Here is a 17,802-nt window from a genome sequence, read left to right as displayed (position 1 = left end):
GGCAGTTGGGGACTCTGCAGGTAGTGTCCCCAAGGCCCCCTGGAGCAGGCAAGGCCCTCATTAATTTTAGGGTAACAATCAGCTGCTTTTTTCACCTGCGTTAAAGACCTTCGTTTAATTAAAAAAAAAAAAAGATGAAAAAGAAAATGGAGAAAACCCTTCATAAAAATGAACTCAAAAGGCAAATCAGAGTCTGACTCCTGCCTGGGCCAGGCAGCTCCATCTGCCACGCCCAGCTGGCCCTCTCTCTTGTAGGAGGGGCCCAAGGAGGCAGAAACCAGCTGGAACTGCGTGTCTGGCCCCCTCATTTGATGAACCCTTCCCCAGCTCAGGCAGAGGGTGCAGGGCTGCCAGTGAGCAGGCAGCAGGGACAGGACTGGGGGCAGCAGCGCTGGCCCAATAGGGACCTGGCAGAGGCTCACACCAGCCTGCGGCCCAGAGAGACAGCACATCAGGGTCCCCCGGGCCACACAGGGAGGGCCTCCGGGCAGCAGCCCCCACCCCTGTGCTGATCCCCTCTCCTGACATCGATCACCTCACGTCAGTCCCCGCGTGGGCCCTCAGACGTGTGTGTCAACGTAGGGCCGTCCCTGGGGCTCCTGGCCCAAGGGCACATGCCCACCCCCTGGCCAGTGCACTGGACCCTCCACGGGGCGGTCAGGCGTCAGCTGCATGGGGTCTTCCTGTGACCTCGATGGCTCAGCTGCTGGGGTGCAGGGGCAGCCAGGGGTCTAGGCGCTTGGAGCGTGAGGGCCAGGTCTTGCCAGCTGCACAGTACAGGCCTCACATCTGGGGAGGGGCGGGGTGGCTGTGGGGGAATCTGACGCGCTTTTGGAGGCCCTGTGACTGGTCCTGGTCCAGGGGTCCTGGCAGCCCAGGAAGCAGATGCTGGTAGACTCCCCCAAGCCCAGCTGTATGCACACAACCCACTTCCTCCACCTCGGCCCAGCTCCATCCTTATGGTCATCCCCGGGTGGAATGAGGGCTGTGGGGATGCCCCTGGTTGGGGGGAGGGGGGTCTGGTGTCCACTGACAGCTGGACAGGCTCCCTGGCTGTGCGTCCACAGACTATACCCAGCTGGGTCCCCGCCCCAGGGAAGACACTAGAAGGTGGCTCCCACTGTCCCAGGAGCTCTGCAGTCCCAGCAGAGGCCCAGACATTGGGGGGCCCCTGGATGTGGGGCGCCCACACTGACTGCAGGCACAGAAAACCAATCCAGCCACACGGTCACTGGGCAGATGCCCATGGTGCCCGCCAAGGAGTCCCGCACGGTATGGGCAGGGCTGGGCCACACCTAGGGCCCAGCAGCTCTGCGCCTGGCTCCACACCCTGCGCCAGGCCTCAAGGCCCAGAAGAGGTGCCACCTGGCTACAGCGAACGGGCAGTGGTGAGAGGGGCAGGTCTGGCCGAGGAGCAGGTCGACAATTCAGATGAGGTGCCTCCCTGTCCGTTCACCCTACTGCCCAGACTTTCTGGGGGTGTGGCGTTTGCAGGGGTCTGACTTGCTGGCTAATGGCCTCCGTCAGAGCCAAGGCCTGTGCCTGGCACTGCACACATCCTGGCTCAGGGGTGGCCCCCCCAGAACCCCTCTTTGGGCCATGGGACTGTAGGCCCCACAGCTCAGACCACGGCGCTGGAGCCGGTGTGCTAGGCCCGGGGTTGCTTGGGCCATGTCTGCTGGGCCGTTCACATTTCCACCCGGTCTGCACAGTCAGGCCAGGCCTCCTGACACACAGCCTTCGCTGGAGTGGATGCGTTAGTTCTGCGGTGGGGCAGCCCCGCAGTGGGGCGGGGCGAACTGACTCTGTCCCTCATGTGTCCCCAGCCAGACCCTGGGGAAGGGTGGGGAGGCAGCCAGGCTGACAGTCACTCAGGCTCCGGTGGCCCCGGGGCGTCAGCTTCCTCTGCTCATCCTGTGGCCCCAGACAACTGTTTGGAGCCCTGAAGAGCCACCAGGGGGAGCAGGAATGTCCCCAGGCTCCTGCCCCAGGACCCAGGGCCCCAAACCCCAACGAGAGGCAAGGGGAACGTGCCTGCATAGGCCAGTGGCACCAGGGGCCTGGCTCTGAGCCAACCCGGCATCACCCGTGTGGCAGCTGGGCCCTCCCCAACAGGGCTGGGGGCCGGGGCCAACCCAGCTGAGAGGCCACTCAGGGGAGGCAGGGAGGCTGCTGCAGAGTTTCTGTCTGAAGGTGGGGGACCCCAATCAAGTGTAGGAAGAGCTGGAACTTGGAGCCGAAGACAGGTCGCAAACACAGAGTGGGCTCACGCAGACCCTGCCATACCCAAGCATTCCTCACGCTCCGCCCTCCCAAAGAAGGCGCAGTTCACGACCCATCTGATGTCCCCAGGAAGCCCCGCCCCGACTGTCCCCATCCCTCCTGCAGCCCAGGGAAGCTGCACTCCCAGCAGGGACAGCAGCCCACAGACGAGCGTGCCAGGGGCGCAAGGTGGGGCCCGCTTACCTGCAGGGCTCGAGGCTCCGCGAGGCCAGGCCTGAGCTGGCGCTCTTCCTCTCCTTGGCCTGCAGGTTCCTGGGCAGCTGGACACCCACGGTGCAGCTGACCCGCAGCAGCAGTGCCGCAAACAGCTGGGGGTAGAGCTCCAGCACCGCCGGCCCAGACGCCGGGGCAGACGCTACCTCGTACAGCGCACAGGTGGCCTGGGGACGGGGCCACCTCAGCCTCAGCCCTCCCCGCTCCGGGCCAGGTCTAACGAGGCCGGCCACAGCGAAGGCTGGACCCTGCACCCCAGGACCCAAACTAGCCTGAAGCCCCACTTCCTTAGCAGGTACCCCATGTCCCCAGAGGTCTTGGGCCCTGGGAGCAGCAGGAGGCGCCTGAGGGGCGGCCGGGTGGGCAGGACAAGGAGCTCAGCCCTGCCCAGCTGGGCCCTCGGGGGCAGGAGGCAGGCCCAGGGCAGTGTGGCCGCCGGGGGACGGGCTCCCAGCATCTGCTCTCGTGCTTTAGCAGGAGGAGGAGGAAACTCTCACAGCTGCTTTACTGTGGAAACGCTGCCAAGCTGGGTTTATTCTTTTTCCGCAGGGTGAAACAGAGTGCGCTCCCTCGGGGACCGACACCTGCGGGGCCTTTACGAGCGCCTGCTCCGGTGCCCCAGTCAGCCGCCAGGTGCCTGCGGGGTGCCACCCAGGCCCCCCCCGAGGGGCCCTCCCGCGGCGGCCACGAGGCCCCTTACCAGCCTCCTGGACCGGCAGTGGGGAGGAGGAGGGGCCCGGCATGCCGCCCCAGAGCTCACTCACCGCAAGGGGCTGCAGGGTGGCCGCGCGGTCGGGCGCGCTGCTCCGCAGGAAGGCCCGGCTCTGCTTAAACGGCACGTCCCTGTTCATCTTCTCCAGGAGCAGCCCCAGGACCTGCGTGGCGAGGCTGGGCTCCACGGCCAGCGCCCTCCACAGGGTACAGGTGTGGCTGGAGCGGGGCAGGAGGACGGTCACCCCGAGGCCGCTGCTGGCCCCTGTCGTGCCCACCAGCCTCAGCTCCAGCCAGGCCACGAGCGGCACCCTGACCTCAGACCCCAACTCACCCCTTCCTCTGACCCAGTGGCCTGCAATCAGGCGGCCCGGGGGGCGAGCAGAGCTGGCAAAAAGGGCAGAAGATCTCACTGGTATGGGGGCGGGGAGAGGAGGCGTCCCCTGGGAGCTGCCAGAAGCAGACACTGGACTTCCTTGGAGGGGGCGGCACCACCCCAGGCCTCGGGGGCACCTACAAGTCACCTTTCCCGCAATGAGCAGCACGTGGCCAAGGAAGGCAGGCATGTGAGTGAGGTCAGGCGGAGGCCGCAGGAGGCCCGAGCAGCCTGCAGACCCCGGGTGCTCAGACGCACGGGGAGGCGGCTGTGCGTCGCACGTTTACGGAGAGAAGTGACAGACTCCAGATATCTAACTGGACCCGGAAATTCTAAAAATAGAGCACATCTGGAAGCCAACCAACAGCCCTTTAGAAATGAGACACAGGGACTTCCCTGGCGGTCCAGTGGTCAAGACCCTGCGCTCCCAGTGCAGGGGGCCCGGGTTCGATTCTTGGTCAGGGGACTAGATCCCACATGCTACGCGGTGTGGCCAAAAAGACAAACCAACAAAAAGAATTGAGAACCCTAACCCTGCACTCAGTGACATATTTGGCACCAGCCTGGATACAGCAGGAGAGAGAAACAATGAAGTGGAAGGTAAACGGAGGGAGTTACCCAGAAGCCAGCAGAGAACAATCACGGCGGAAATTCAGAGCCAGACGTGTAGGGGGTGGGACGAAAAGGTCTGGCAGACATTTGAGAGAGTGTCTGAAGAGGGGGGCTGAAAACCGGTCAGAGCTGAGGACAGACGCCAACTCACAGGCTCAGGAAGCCCGGCAGCCGCCTGGCGGAACAAGGAATGGACACCCACGCCCCCCACTCGCAAAGAAGCAGAGTGCCATAGACAAGGGGCACCTGGTGCGTGTCCCTCACGACCTCGGCACCACCTGGACTCACAGGAGCCAGAAAAGGACACGTCCTCTTACTCAGACTCAAAGAAAGCACGTGCCCAGCTCGAGTCCCAAACTCTGGCAAATAACCTCCGAGAAGGACAGCTGAATAAATGCACGTTCAGACGCACAGAAGTGGAGCTTGTCGCCCCCAGGAGCTGCACGGGGCTCTGGAGGGTGCACTCCAGCGGGAGGGCGCCAGGGCCCTTCGCCGCCCGGTCTCTTCACACCAGGCAGCTCTGCTGTGACGCGGCGACGGCAGCCACGGGCACGGACAAGGAAACGAAGGTGTGCTCGCTCCCGGAACGCCACCACGGACACGGACATTCCAGTGGCATATGACTTTCCGGACATGAAATATAATTCTTTTGACTTTTCCCCAGCCGTTTACAAGTGTAAAGCCCATCGTTGGCTCAGAGGCAGCGGGTGGTGGGCAGATTCGGCCCTGGCCGCACTGTGCCCACCCTGCCCTGACGACCCCGCTCCTATGAACACGCAAAGCACTGGCACAGCAGGCAAGGAGGGACAGCAGCACCCTGCACCCCGAGGACAGCAAAAGAAGCAGGAGAACGTCCAGAGGGCCCCACCGACAGCACGTTCAAGATCAGGCAAAACACACGTCTGGCGACAGCAGCCAGACGGCCGCGACCTTTCAGGGAGTTTCGACCGGGCAGGCACAGAGCCTAGTAGGGGCTGGGTGCCTGCCCCGTCTCCCTCTGCGCGCGGCTGAGGCCCCCCAGGGCCTGTGGCAGTGTCCGTGCTCTCCTGCATGAGCTGCACCCGTGAAAGGCAGGGACGCCGAGCCGAGGGGCGGGTGCGTGAGCAGACACACCGCCTGCACAGGGCAGCCACGACGCGGACAGGCAGGGCGGGGGGCCGCCCCTGCAGAGGCCTGCACTGCCCGGGGACGCTGGAGAACACAGAGTGCGCAACTTCCAAACTAACTGAGTGGAAGATGAAGTTGTAAAAAAGACCCTGTCAACCTAAAAAGGACAATGAAGAAGATAAAGAAAAAAGACCAAGAGAAGACAAAAAATAGGACAGTGGGTTTAACCCCAACTACCTCAGCAACCAAGAGCGTCTATTTACCCTGGAAAAGGAACACGCCTGAACTGCGAAGGCAAAGAAAGGCTGACAGTGACGGGCCGGGAGAGGCGACAGCGGCAAACGCTGACGGACGTGACCTGGGGAGAAGCCGCACACACTGGGACCGGGGGCCCCGAGCGGCGCCGGCACCTAAGTGAGAGCAAAGCAGGCAGCGCGCGCGCACGTCTTGACGGCAGGTGCAGGCGCGTCCGGCCACCGGGGCCATGGCCACGGGGAAGGGCTGTGCTGCCGCCCCACACAGGGGCCTCCAGGAGGCCTCCACCCACGCCGTGGACAGCAAACAAAGACAGGAGCAGCGGGCCCTGAGCTCTGGAAGCACTGGGACCACAGCAACGGCCACCTGGAGGCCTCGGTGCAGGAGGGGAGGGGACCCCAGGGGCTGTGGTACACAGATAGGGCTGGGCACAGGCCCTGGCGTGGAGAAGTCCTGCCCTGAGAGCCCGAGGATGGCAACTTGAGGGTCGCCGATGGGAGCTCGGGGACTGGGGTGCGAGTGGGGAACGGGTCGGAGCTCCCATACTTCGCCCCGCCCCTGGCAACCACGAATTCCCCCCTTCCTGGCTCAAGGAGGGGGCCCCAGGGGTCTGCTCACAGGTGATGGTGGACACCCTCCAGAGAACCAGCCCTGAGGACTGGCCAGCACAGCCCATGAGAGCGAGCCTGTCTCCATCCAGTCCAGGGCCGGGGTCTCCAGGCTCCCACGCAGAGGGGCTGGGGCCCGTGAATGCCACACCAGGGTGGGAGTGACCCTGGAATGTGGAGCCCAGGTGGCTGGAGCCCCACCCGCCCCCACAGGCTAGTGGGCACCACGTACCTGTCAAAGGGCAGGGGGCTGCCCAGAAGGCTGGACACCACGGCAGCGTGGTGCCGGGCCGCCAGGACGTACACGCTGTGCTGTGCGGCCTGCAGCACGTGCTCCCCGCGGGTCTCCTGCAGCTTGGAGCGCAGCACGCTCACGATCTCGGGCACCTGTGGGCGGGCACGCAAGCGCGGTTAGGCCTGCAGCGGGGACACGCCCACACCAGGGGCCCGTCCCCCATGGCCAGGGTGCAGGGGCCCCGGGGAGGCTGGCTGGCCGAGGGGAGGGGAGGGAAGTCCTGTGAGCTCAGAGCTCCCTGCTGCCGGTGCCCAATGGACAGCAGGATCGCAGAGCCCTCGGGGCCGAGGGAGCCGATCCCACACTCCACACGGGAAGCGGGAAGCGACGGGACCCAAGAGGGGCCTGCTGGGAGGAGGCACTGAGACACACACAGGCGTGCGCAGGGCAGAGCGGGAGGGGAAGGCCACCGCGGTGAGCGCTGAGGCTGACGGGGTGACCCAGCCTGTCCCTGGAGGCAGGTCACACACGGGCTGCGCTGCCCCACACCACCTCCCGTGCGGCGTACTGGAACAGGGACAGCGACGTGCAGCCCTGTGCCCAGACTGAGGCCACAGCTGGGCTGGGAGAGGGCCGGCAGCCTCAGGCAGGCTTCATGGGCTGCAGCTGCTGCAGAGGCCACAGATGGGCAACCAGGGCACGGTCACCATCGTGGGCCCCGCGCCACGGGGGTGCTGCCCACGACGGTCTGGGCTGCACAGCTGGGAAGCACCCTGGTGCAAGGTGAGAGCTGATGACAGAGCACTGGACACGGCCCCAGGGACGTGGTCCCCGGGACGGGCAGCTGGCAGGCCGTGGGCTCCGCCAACCCTGGGCTCCTGGGCAGGGCTGGCTGAGGAACCCGCCCGGGGGCCTGGGCCGCAGGAGCAGCGGGAAGGGACCGGCGCGGGGGCACGGGGCGTGGTCCTCGGCAGGGGAGGCAGTGCTGCATGTCCAGTGCTGCCTGGGCCGGGCCAGAGCCCCTGCCTGGGCCTCAGGGAGAGGCCCTGCCGCCACCATTTCTCAAAGGACTTGTAAGCATGACGAGGCTGTTTTCTTTTTATGACCTCGAGCCCAGAAGGTTGAGGACCCGACTCACAGGCATCCGCACCTCCTTCTAAAGACCTGAACCTCTTTGCTTTGCTCCCACCCGCCTGCCCAGACCCTCGACTGGTCCAGCTGCGTCTCCCTGACAAGACAGGCCGCCACACTAAATAGCCTCCCCGTGTTCCTGCCCGGGGACCTAGGCGGGAAGGTGGTGCTTTAGTGGAGCAGCCTTCGCAGCCGCTGGGCCGGTGCCACCCGTTAGCCGTGGGCGCAGCGACGTTCGCAGACAGCTGCACTGGGACCTTCCAGTCCACGGCCGCCGCTGCAACAGGCCAGACCGTCTCCGGGGCGAGGGGCACGGCTCCTCTCCAGTCTCCTGGGCTCTTTCTTGGCCACGAGGGGCACTGGTCCCCTGAAGATGTGCAGGCCTGGCGGACTCAGGCACTCGTGTGGTTCCCGCACAGACGCAGGTGAGGGCGGCCTTCCTGCAGAAGCCTGTCCCTGTCACCCCAGGTTCTCAAGTGCATTGGAATAGAGTTGCCCATATATATGCTTCATGGTATGTCGAATCTCTTATGTATACGTTTTCCCCTTTCTCACTTTGCTTTCTTGGATGTTGGCTCTCTTTCTGTGGCTTGTCTTGGCAGAGCTTTATTCCTAATTGTTTCACTGGGCTTATCTATCTTCTTCTCTAATGTCCTCTTTGCTGTTGCATATTCTTTTCAGCAGCCGTACCCGTGGGCGCCTGTGAGCAGCTTGAATCTGCTTCCTGCGAACCGTGATGGCAGCGCCCAGGCGCTCAGGCGTGGCGGGCTCTGGGGCTGCATCGGCACCAGGTTCTCGGCTTCCCAGGACTGGTGAGCAGGGGCTGCACCCTAGGCCTGCAGGGCTGCTCCAGACGTACCTTCACCAGCCCTGCTCCCGCGCCTCTTGGTGGCAAGCCCCGCGGGGGCCCTTTAACCTTCCCTCACACCTGGTCTAGGCTGTCTCCTCACAGTAGCCTCACGGAGCTATAATTGCGCACCACATACTTCACCCATTTTAAGTGTACAAGTCAGTGGTTTTTTGTATATTCACAGGGTTGTGCAGCCATCAATTTTAGAATATTTCTATCACCCGAAAAGAAACCTCATTTCCACGAGCAGTCGCTCCCGGGTTCCCCCGCCCCACCCCTGGCGACCACGAATCCACTTTCCGTGTCTGGATTTGCCTCTTCTGAGCATTTCAGAGAAATGGAATCACACTCTGTGGGGCCTTCTGTGACCAGTGCCTCACACTTCGCCGAGCATTTTCCGGGCTCCTCCAGGCGCTGCGGCGGGAATCGGCCCGTCACTCCTTCCAGCTGCTGACGAGTGTTTCACTGAACGGACACATCCAGCGACTAACTGGTGGGCGTCTGCGTCGTTGCCATGGTTGGGCTGCCAGGCGCATGTCCGTACAGGTTCCCATGGGCGTGGGCCCGCTGCTCCCGGGTACACGCCTAGGAGTGGAACTGCCGGGTTGGGCGGCGCCTCCGTGTTTAACGCCTGCCGGGCATCTCTGCAGCAGCGGCTTCACTTCCCATGCCCGCTGTTCTTTCCCGGCATGTCCGTCCCGCCCTCCACCTGACCAGCCTGGCTTGCTGGCGGAGGGGCTCAGCCCGGTCACGGGTCACCTGCTAGGACCACTTTTTCTGATTTAGTGTCAGAGAAACTCAAAGTCCAACAGTGTCCAGGTGTCTCTACGGGGTCCCCCTGCCAGGCTCTCAGGGTAGGAAAGAAAACGGTGGCCCGCCACGGCCCCCACGGGTACTGATGCCAGTGGCCATGTCACATGAGACAGAGGTGGCATGTTGCAGACAGGCTGAAGGTGTAAGTCAGGGACACAGCACCCGGGGTAGGTGTGCTGAGTGTGTCTGGGAGCCTGAGCCAGGAGGAGGCAGGCCAGCAGCTCCCTGAGAGGCCAGAAGCAGCCTCGGTGTGCTGGGCCCAGGGAGAGGCACCTGGATTTATCAAGGACGGGTGGGACCTGGAACTATTAAGGGACTCCTAGAAGAAAACGTGGAAATCTTCAGGACATTAGGTTTGGCAATGATTTCTTGGATGTGATGCCCAAAGCACAGGCAACAAAAGGAAACACAGGCATGTGGAACTGTATCAAACTTTAAAACTTTTATGCATCAAAGGACACAGTCATGAGTGTGAAAAGACAACCTATGGAATGGGAAAAATATCTGCAAATCATATATCCGATAATGGGTTAATGTCCAGAATATATAAAGAACTCCTACAATTCAACAACAACAACAACAAATCAAATAATCTGATTTAAAAATGGGCAAAGGATGCAAACTTCCCCAAAGAAGACATACAAATGGCCAACAAGCATATCACAAGATGCTCAACAAAGCTAATTACGTGGGATGTGCAAATGAAAACCAACATGACAAACCACCTCACACCCGTCGGGGTGGAGACTATCAAAAACACAGGTATTTAAAGGAAACCATGATTAGAGAAACAGAGTACAAGTTAACATAGAGACACCTCGTATACACAAATACTAAATGAAAAAATATTACCAATATTAATAATTATAGATGTCTGTTAATTTCCTCTTCTAGCTAATTAAAATAATGTGCCATATTGTACTTCTGAGGCTTAGGGGAAAATGTCCATTCCTGAAGAACTTTCGATATGCAAAGTATATATATATACATATAAAACATTAAAAAAAGAAAACCGGTATTAACAGGTACTGGTGAGGCTGTGGAGAAACTGGAACCCCTGTGCGCTGTTGGTGGAAACGCACACGGGTGCAGCCACTAAGGAAAACAGTATGGCAGCTCCTCAAAAAATTCAGAGCAGAAACGACCACATGATCCTGCAAACCCACTTCTGGGTGTTTACCCGAAAGAAAACAGGACCTTGAAGAGACATGTATTACACCCATATTCATAGCAGATTATTCACAGGAGCCAAGAGATGAAAGCAGCCCAAGTGTCCACCCACAGAGGAACAAGCAAACAAAGTGTGCCGTGTGTATACACACACCAGGACCACCAGTGGCCACTGCCTGCGGCCTGGTCTGTCCCCACCCCCCACACAGAGCCACCAGGGCACCTTTCTACCACTCCAGTCTGACCTGGAAGCCCCACTGAAGGCAAAATAAGATCCAAACCTTGGCCCATCAAACCCCGACTAGGACTCTCAGCTGTGCCTGTGCCGCCCTCCTCCTCCCCCAGCCCACTTCCACTCCCAGAAGGAGTGCGCCACGATGGCACGCGTTCCCCTCCAGGCGCCACACCACGCACTGCGGCCCCTCCGCCAGCAACTCCTGCTCCTCCCCGCCTCCCTGGGATGGTATTTGTTATGTATCCATCCAGTACAGGACCGGTATCCAGAATATACAAAGTGCTTCTGCAAATCAATAAGAAAAGCACAGACAACCCAGAAGAAAAGTGGGCAAGACTGGTGTCCTCACAGAAGAGGACGTCCGAATAGCCAGGAAATGTGCAAAAGTGTTCCACTTCATAAGCCACCAGAGAAACGCAAACAAAACTCGACCATGAAGCCGTTACACACTCACTAGAAAGGACAGAAATGGCGCGTTGGCAGGGGCGTGGCATGCGGGAGCTGCAGGCGGCGCTGGTGGAAGCTGAATGGCCTGGAGCGCCATCTGACAGCCCTGGGACAGCTGCACGGGGGCCTCTCCTTCAGGCCCCGGTCGCTCTCCCGGGTGTGTCTCCAACCAAAATGTACCCTCAGGTCCAAAGGACCCGCAGTCTGGCAGCACTCTCGGTGCTCAGACTGGGAACTGCCCAAGCGCTCGGGCCAGGCCGGGAGACGTGCCGTCTCGCAGGCTACCGCCAAGTGGGGCAGACATGAGGCCCCTGTACATGAGGTGCATGCCGAGGCATGCTCTGTGCTGCAGGGCATCTGCTGGGCTATAAGGGACTCGAGTTGGTAGGACCTGTGCTCCGGCCTGAGCGAGCCCCCAAGGCCATGCACTTAGGACAAACCCCCTTTTCTGCTGCTATGCTTCACTTTAATGGGGAGCCTAACTCTCCCTCTAGACACAGGGGACCCCACCTGCCAGGCCATCGGCTCTCCAGGATTCACAGACACGCGTTCTAGAAATCCCGATCCTTGGAGCCTGCCTCAGACATGAGGACCTGGGCACGTCTGTCATGGTGGCTGCCAATGCATGTCTGGGAACTCTGTGGAAAGCCACGTGAGCTCACGGCCAGAAGGACTCAGAGGCGATGGGCAGGACAGCACCTGAGCGTCCTGGGCACCTCTGCTCTGGGCCAGACCCGCCGCGGAACCCTCTGTGCAGGCACCTGGGGACCCTCGGGACCTGCGTCTTCACCGGCAAAGTGAGCAGGGAGCTCAGCCAGTGCTGGCTGGTGCCAGGTGATAGCCCCTAGCACTGGCATTTCCCTCTCAGTTGCCTTTTCCGCCCTTAAGTTCTCTGCAGTTACTTTCACTTAATTCTGTCTTCAAAGAGAAGAGAAAGATCTGTCCAACTCAGGCCCACAGGGAAAATGAGCAGAGCGCTGAGGGCCGAACCTCCAGAGAGCAGGAGCTGGGCCTGAGGGAGTGGGGTGGGGCGCCCCAAGGTACCCAGCCCCGCCCACCCACGCTCTGGGCACGTCCCAGACAAGACCACGCCCCCACCCGGCCCCCGCCAATCCGCGCCCCAGCCTCGACCGGCCCCACCTTCTCCAGGAGCACGTTGACCCGCTCCTTCAACAGGCAGTTGATCATCACCGTAGCGGCTCGGGAGCAGTCCTTGTCGGGGTCTCCCAGGCCCTCAAACAGGGTTAGCAAGAGGCTGATGAGCTGATCTGGCGGGAGGCGCTTGCCAATAATCTAGGAGGGCAGTGGCGTCAGGAAGGCTGAGAGCACAGGGTCAGCACACCTTCCCGGCGGAACATCCCAGGGGCTCGAGTTTCCGGGGAAGGGCTGACAACATTTCCGCCTCTCAGTTCCCTCCTCCAGCCTTTCCCACCCTCTTACAAGCCCTGTCTGTAAGGCTTCGGGAGCTCCTGCCAGTGCAAGGGTGGGGTGGCCCATGCACGGGAGCCCCCATCCCCAGACTGAAGCCTGGCCAGGTCCAGGAGGCAGCCTCCAGGGCCTCCAGGCCCAGGCCCCTGGAAGGGGGTCCCTGGGCAGCTGCAGGGCCCAGGTCAGTGTGCCCTCCCTGAGGCTCCTCCTGACCAGGGGTGTGGGCTGGGAGTGGCCCTGGTGGTGCAGCCTCTCTAGAACTCTCTAGAATACACCGAGTCAAGGGCAGATGGTGGCATGTTCCACCCTGGACGGCCCGGCCACCGAGACTCTGCGGACCTTCAGCTCCCCCTGCAGCCCCTGCCCTTCCCTCCACGGAAGAGAGCAACCGGGAGTTAAAGCAGATAAACTTTGTACAAAGAAGAAATAAAAGTGGTCGAATATCCAAGAAGTCTGATCCCAAACATACAGTTCCGCTCTGCCTGGACTCGCCCAGGGCAGGGTCTTTGCTTCCCAGTGTCTGAGCAGCCCCCCTCCCCCTCCCCCCGCCACCCCCTTCCCTTCCTTCTTCGGCAGGAGAGAAAGCCTCCTGACCCCTGAGGGCCATTTCCATCACCAAATGGAACAACAGCACCGCCCTGGCTTGGGGGCTCATGGGGTGGGCTAGGGGCAGCTTTCTCAACCCTTTGGAGCCGGGGCTGGGCTCCTGCCCACATCCTCCCTGCTGGGCCTCGGAGGGAGGGGGGACCCCAGCAAGCACAGGAGGGGGCGGGAGGTGGTGCTGGACACCGAACTCTCTGAGTGAGACCCGTCCGCGTGCCCGGCCCGGCACCCATGGAGCCCGTGCGCGAGAGGAGCTGCCGCAGAGGCGCCCTGGGCCCTGACCGTGCAGCCCCTCCTTCCCGCACAGGGGCCCTGGCAGGTACCTGGGCTACGCTGTGGCAGGTGTGGAACAGGATGGCGGGGTCAGGGTGCACCAGGCCGTCCTGGAGGCTGAGGAGCTGCTCAACCGCATCATCCCGGTAATCGCGGGAGAAGCCTGCAGTGGCGGGAGGGAGTGCAGGGCTGGGTGGAGGCCTCCGCTGGCCTCCGGAGGCCCCCACTCTGCTCCCTCACCACACCCCCTGCACCGCGGCCCAGCCAGGGGCTCACCCTCGTAGCCCAGCTGGAGGTAGAGCAAGGAGTAGACACAGCTCACAGCCTCCTGGCGGGTGGCAGGCCATAGGTCCGCGCACCGTGGGGAGAAGAGGCCGAGGAGGAGGCCCAGGTTGTGGAAGGGCACCAGGGCCTGGAGAGGCAGATGTGCGGGTGCTGTAGGGCCTCGGGGGCAGATGGCCAGAGATGGGGGCTGGAGCTCAGGAGATGCTGCGGTGGGCAGGTGCCGCTTGCACCCAGATATGGGAGCCCCTGTCCACCCCTGGGGCCAGCAGGGCCCCTTGTGCAGCTCCTCCTCCTGCATGGCGACCCTCAGCCCCCACGTGCAGGTCCCTGAGAGGGGAGGAGGGCTGGGCGAGTGGGTGTGTGCAGGCAGAGGGCCGGTCGGGCTCTGCTGCTTCAGCAGACACATGGGAAGTCCCCGCCCCAGAAGGCAAACCCGCCGTCTGGAAAGGGGGCTGCTGCACGAGACCCCTCTCCTCCTAACTCGGTCCCGGTCCCACCTTTCAGAGCCTTTCCTGCTCTCCTCAAATACGAAGCCTTCCTGACCCTGCTCTTAGCAAAGGGCCTTGCCTCCTACACCCTGGACCTGGGGACATCAACTACCGCCCCCGCCAACACGCAGCCCTCAGCCTTCCTGGCTCCACCACCCTGCTGTCAGCCCCCTACACGAGAGGCCTCCCCAGGGAAGCACCGCGCCCTGCCCCTGCCCTGCACAGGCTCCTTAAGGACGTGTAGGACTCCCGGGCTGCTGCTCCTCCCAGAAGTCACCAGAGGGGACTCCGGAAGGCGGGAGGGCTGGAGCGCTGGACAGAGGACCACCAGCTGCTGTTCCTCTTAGTGAGGGCAGAGCTGTGTCTCATCACGAACAAACGTGAACTCTGGTGGGACCAGGGTTACATGAAAAACAGGCCACAGGAGAACCTGGGTGGGAAAAGCCGTCTAAGCGAGCAAACAGACAGATGCTTCCGGAACACGACGAAAAATAAATACTGCCAACCAGATCAAGCATCGCTCTTAAGAGTGAGACCGTAAAGGCTTGGGGCTGCCGCCAGCTTTCATCTTCCCTCCAACGGCAGCACGAACTAACGTGCATCAATATTGGGGGAGGAAGGCCAAACTCGCGGCATTTGTAAACTATGATGACTGTATCTGAAAAGCACAGAGAATTAATCAAAACTTCATTAGAAAAAACAGCGGAATCTTATAAACTACCCAGTCCCTAAATAGCCAATAATCCATCGTTTTCCTGCCTACCAGCAATAAGCAAATTATTAAACACAGTGGGAGAAAAAGTTACGCTGACAACGGCAACAGAACCTGCGACCCAGAACCTGCCTCTGAGGGGCCCAGAGGGACCTGGATGGAAAGACCCATTATTAAAAGATGTTACTGCTCAACACACGAAAATGTGGGGTTCATGCCCCCATAGAGCTGCGCTGGGAGCATTTGAGGACCCTAAAACCACTTGATTAATGGTCTTGAAAGAACTGTGAAACTCTGAAAACGTGAAAAGGAGCTGCTTACTCTTAGCAAATATTAAAATGCATAATAACCGCGCGGTCCTTGGACGAAGCTCCTTCCCACCCACTCCAACCACTGAATAATACTTGCCTTTTCCGCAGCATTTCGTGGGTTCAGGCCCCCCTGCCTTTGCCCAAACTGTTGCTTCTGCCGCGAACGCCCTCCTGCTCTCCTTTCACACCCAGGTCCCCATCACCCTTTCCCTCCTCTGGGGAGCACATCAGGCGCCAGTCCCGGCCCATGATCCCGCTCCCGAGGACGAGGGTGCCCATCAGGTTGACACCGAGCGGCCAGCCCTGAGGACAGTTCCTGGCCCTCATGGTCCTCCGTCCACGGCCAGAAAGAGGACGGTGGCACTCACTGGGATGCGGGATGAGCCCAGGCAGCAGCTGGGCAAAGGGCAGAGAGCGTGCTGGCACTCAGAGACACAAGGGCCCCAGGCAGTGGTCCCCAAGCCGAGGGGCCAGGAATAGGGACAGGGCAAGGGAGTGGCCATGCGGGTCGCCACCTGGGTACTCACGCTGATGTGCAGGTGCTTCAGGAAGTACTGCAGCAGGTAGGCGCTCAGGCCAAGCGCTCGCACCCGCTCGTGGCCCCTCGGGGACTTGATCCATGGGCTCAGGTGCTGGGGAAGAGGGAGGCTTCATATAGGTGCCCTGCCTACAGCCACCCTTCTGGGTGTGGAGGCCAGTGTGCCAGGTCAGAGCAAGCCCCTTGTGCAGCGCACCCCGCCCCGTCACTCCGTCCTGCTGGCCTGGCTCACGGCCACGGCCACCCAGAGCAAGCCAGGCATACAGAGGGACAGGGTGTTCCTAGGAGTGGGTTAGTCCCGCCCCAGCCCACTGCAGTGCTGCAAAGGGCAGGAAGCCATGCCGTAGGCCACCGCAGGCCAGTCTGCCATCGCGATGGCCCCAGAAGGTCAGGAGTGCATGTCTGGGGTACCTCAGGGTCTCTCCATCCCGGCACCATGTGATGGAGGGGAGGGGAGAACCAGCTCGGGGCCCCCATCTGGGTCGGGGACCGCACCCATCTGCATACCCGCCCAGGCAGGAGGGGGTCCCCCCGCCGCTCACAGACCCCCCCCACCTCCTTGCATAGCATACCACACTGTCCCCACGGCGCCCCCGCCCTGGTGAAGCGCACACCCACCACACACCTCCACCATGACCTGCAGGCCCTGGGGGGTCATGTTTCGCTGAAGGAGGCTTGTCAGTAAGTCCTTTAGGGCCTGCATGGTGTCCAGGTACAGGGGCTGGAACGAGAGAAGCGGCCGGTCCCACCGTGACCCTGCCACCCGCGCATGGGCATCCGTGCGGCCAGGGCCATGCTCATACCTCCTGGTGGCCGTCCACCCCCTCGGGCTCAGGCAGCACGGCCATAACGCCGTGCAGGCAGCTGTGGATCAGGTCCGCCTGCGCCTGCCCCTCCAGCGCCGGCTCCAGGGAGCTGAGCCTCGAGTTAAGGGCCCAGCACTCACGCAGAGGGGCCCCCCGGCCGGGCCCCCCAGCCCCCGGAGGAAAGGATACGCCAGGTAAGTGCAGGCGAGCATGGCCTTCTTCCGCATGGGCGTCCTCAGGGAGTCCGAGGGCTCGGCCTTGATGAACTCCTGGGGGAGCAGCCGCGGGATGGCCCTTGGCCACAGCACCGGCCTGCCTCCCAGCCTCCCAGCCAGCGCCGCCCCTCACCCACTGGGGCACTCAGGCCCCTCCCCAGGCCCCGCCGGCGCTCACCATCATCTGCGCCACCAGCTCCGGCTTCCTCAAGAGCTGGAAGGAGCTGCCGTGGGAGCTGCTGCAGATGGCCTGGCTGGCCATGCAAACGCTCTGCGCGAGGCACAGCCTCAGGGCCAGGTCCTGCGGGGACGCTGGGCTGCAGGTAGGCACCAAGGCCCGAGGCAGCGGCCGTGCCCTCTAGGCCCCTGGCGCTGAGGCGGGGTGGGGGCCGCCCACAGCAGCGAGACCAGACCACCGGCCCGCTCCTCCCGCCAAAGCCAGAAATGCTCCCCTCCGTTCTGGGGCTCTTGGCCAGCCCCCGCCGTGGGCCACGGGGGGTCTGTGAGGGAACCCGGGGCCCTCGGCTGTCTGCCCGGCCTGGGCCTGGAGGGCCCCGGGTCACGGCCCCAGGCAGACGCCGTAGGCAGACGCCCGCTCCATCCACCAGTGGGGTGGCTGGAGGTGCTCCCAAAGTGGAGGGGAAGCCTGCTGCCCAAGAAGAGCCCCGGCAGAGGGGGACTGCCCCCCACTCAGTCAGAGAGACCACTCTCAGCACAGCCTCACCGCCCGGCCGACTGCAGGGGACCCGGGGTGGAGGGCCTGCTCTTTAAGGGGAGACCCAGCCGCTCCAGAGGGGGCTTCCAGGTTAGTGCCAGAAAGTCCAGAGGGAAACATGTTAGTGAGGCCAGAGGCCACTGTCACTGGCTGCAGAACTCACCCCTCCCCGGCGCTGGCCAAGAGGGCAGCCGTGGGCGTCAGGGGGCAGAGCCAGGAGAGGGGCTGCGGCCGAGGCCCCGCGCCCAGCCTGCGAGCCCTCACCTCCCCCTCCTTCCCACCCACCGTCCAGGGCCTGGGCCAGTGAAGGAGCTCCTGGGCCCCCATTCTGCTCCGAGGCGGTGGCGACAGGCCCCGGAGGGATGTCCCGAATGCTCTGCCC

At 62.4% G+C, this 17,802-nt stretch overlaps 1 protein-coding gene across 10 annotated transcripts in view; it reads right to left on the bottom strand.

The window, feature by feature from the left end:
* Positions 1-17,802, bottom strand: part of MROH1 (maestro heat like repeat family member 1) — a 65,701-nt gene that overhangs the window by 3,260 nt on the left and 44,639 nt on the right. For all 10 annotated transcript variants that reach the window (XM_060115574.1, XM_060115579.1, XM_060115576.1 and 7 more), the window contains 11 exons: positions 16,884-17,006; positions 16,680-16,759; positions 16,488-16,599; positions 16,310-16,405; positions 15,674-15,778; positions 13,627-13,762; positions 13,401-13,513; positions 12,187-12,339; positions 6,398-6,552; positions 3,261-3,426; positions 2,467-2,663 (listed from right to left, as the gene is read on the bottom strand). In XM_060115574.1, coding sequence (XP_059971557.1) covers positions 2,467-2,663; positions 3,261-3,426; positions 6,398-6,552; positions 12,187-12,339; positions 13,401-13,513; positions 13,627-13,762; positions 15,674-15,778; positions 16,310-16,405; positions 16,488-16,599; positions 16,680-16,759; positions 16,884-17,006 — 1,436 coding nt within the window. The remainder of the gene's footprint in view (positions 1-2,466; positions 2,664-3,260; positions 3,427-6,397; positions 6,553-12,186; positions 12,340-13,400; positions 13,514-13,626; positions 13,763-15,673; positions 15,779-16,309; positions 16,406-16,487; positions 16,600-16,679; positions 16,760-16,883; positions 17,007-17,802) is intronic.

This window comes from Mesoplodon densirostris, chromosome 13 (assembly GCF_025265405.1).
Source record: "Mesoplodon densirostris isolate mMesDen1 chromosome 13, mMesDen1 primary haplotype, whole genome shotgun sequence".
Lineage (NCBI taxonomy): Eukaryota > Metazoa > Chordata > Mammalia > Artiodactyla > Ziphiidae > Mesoplodon > Mesoplodon densirostris.
This window is presented reverse-complemented; position numbering and strand designations above follow the sequence as displayed.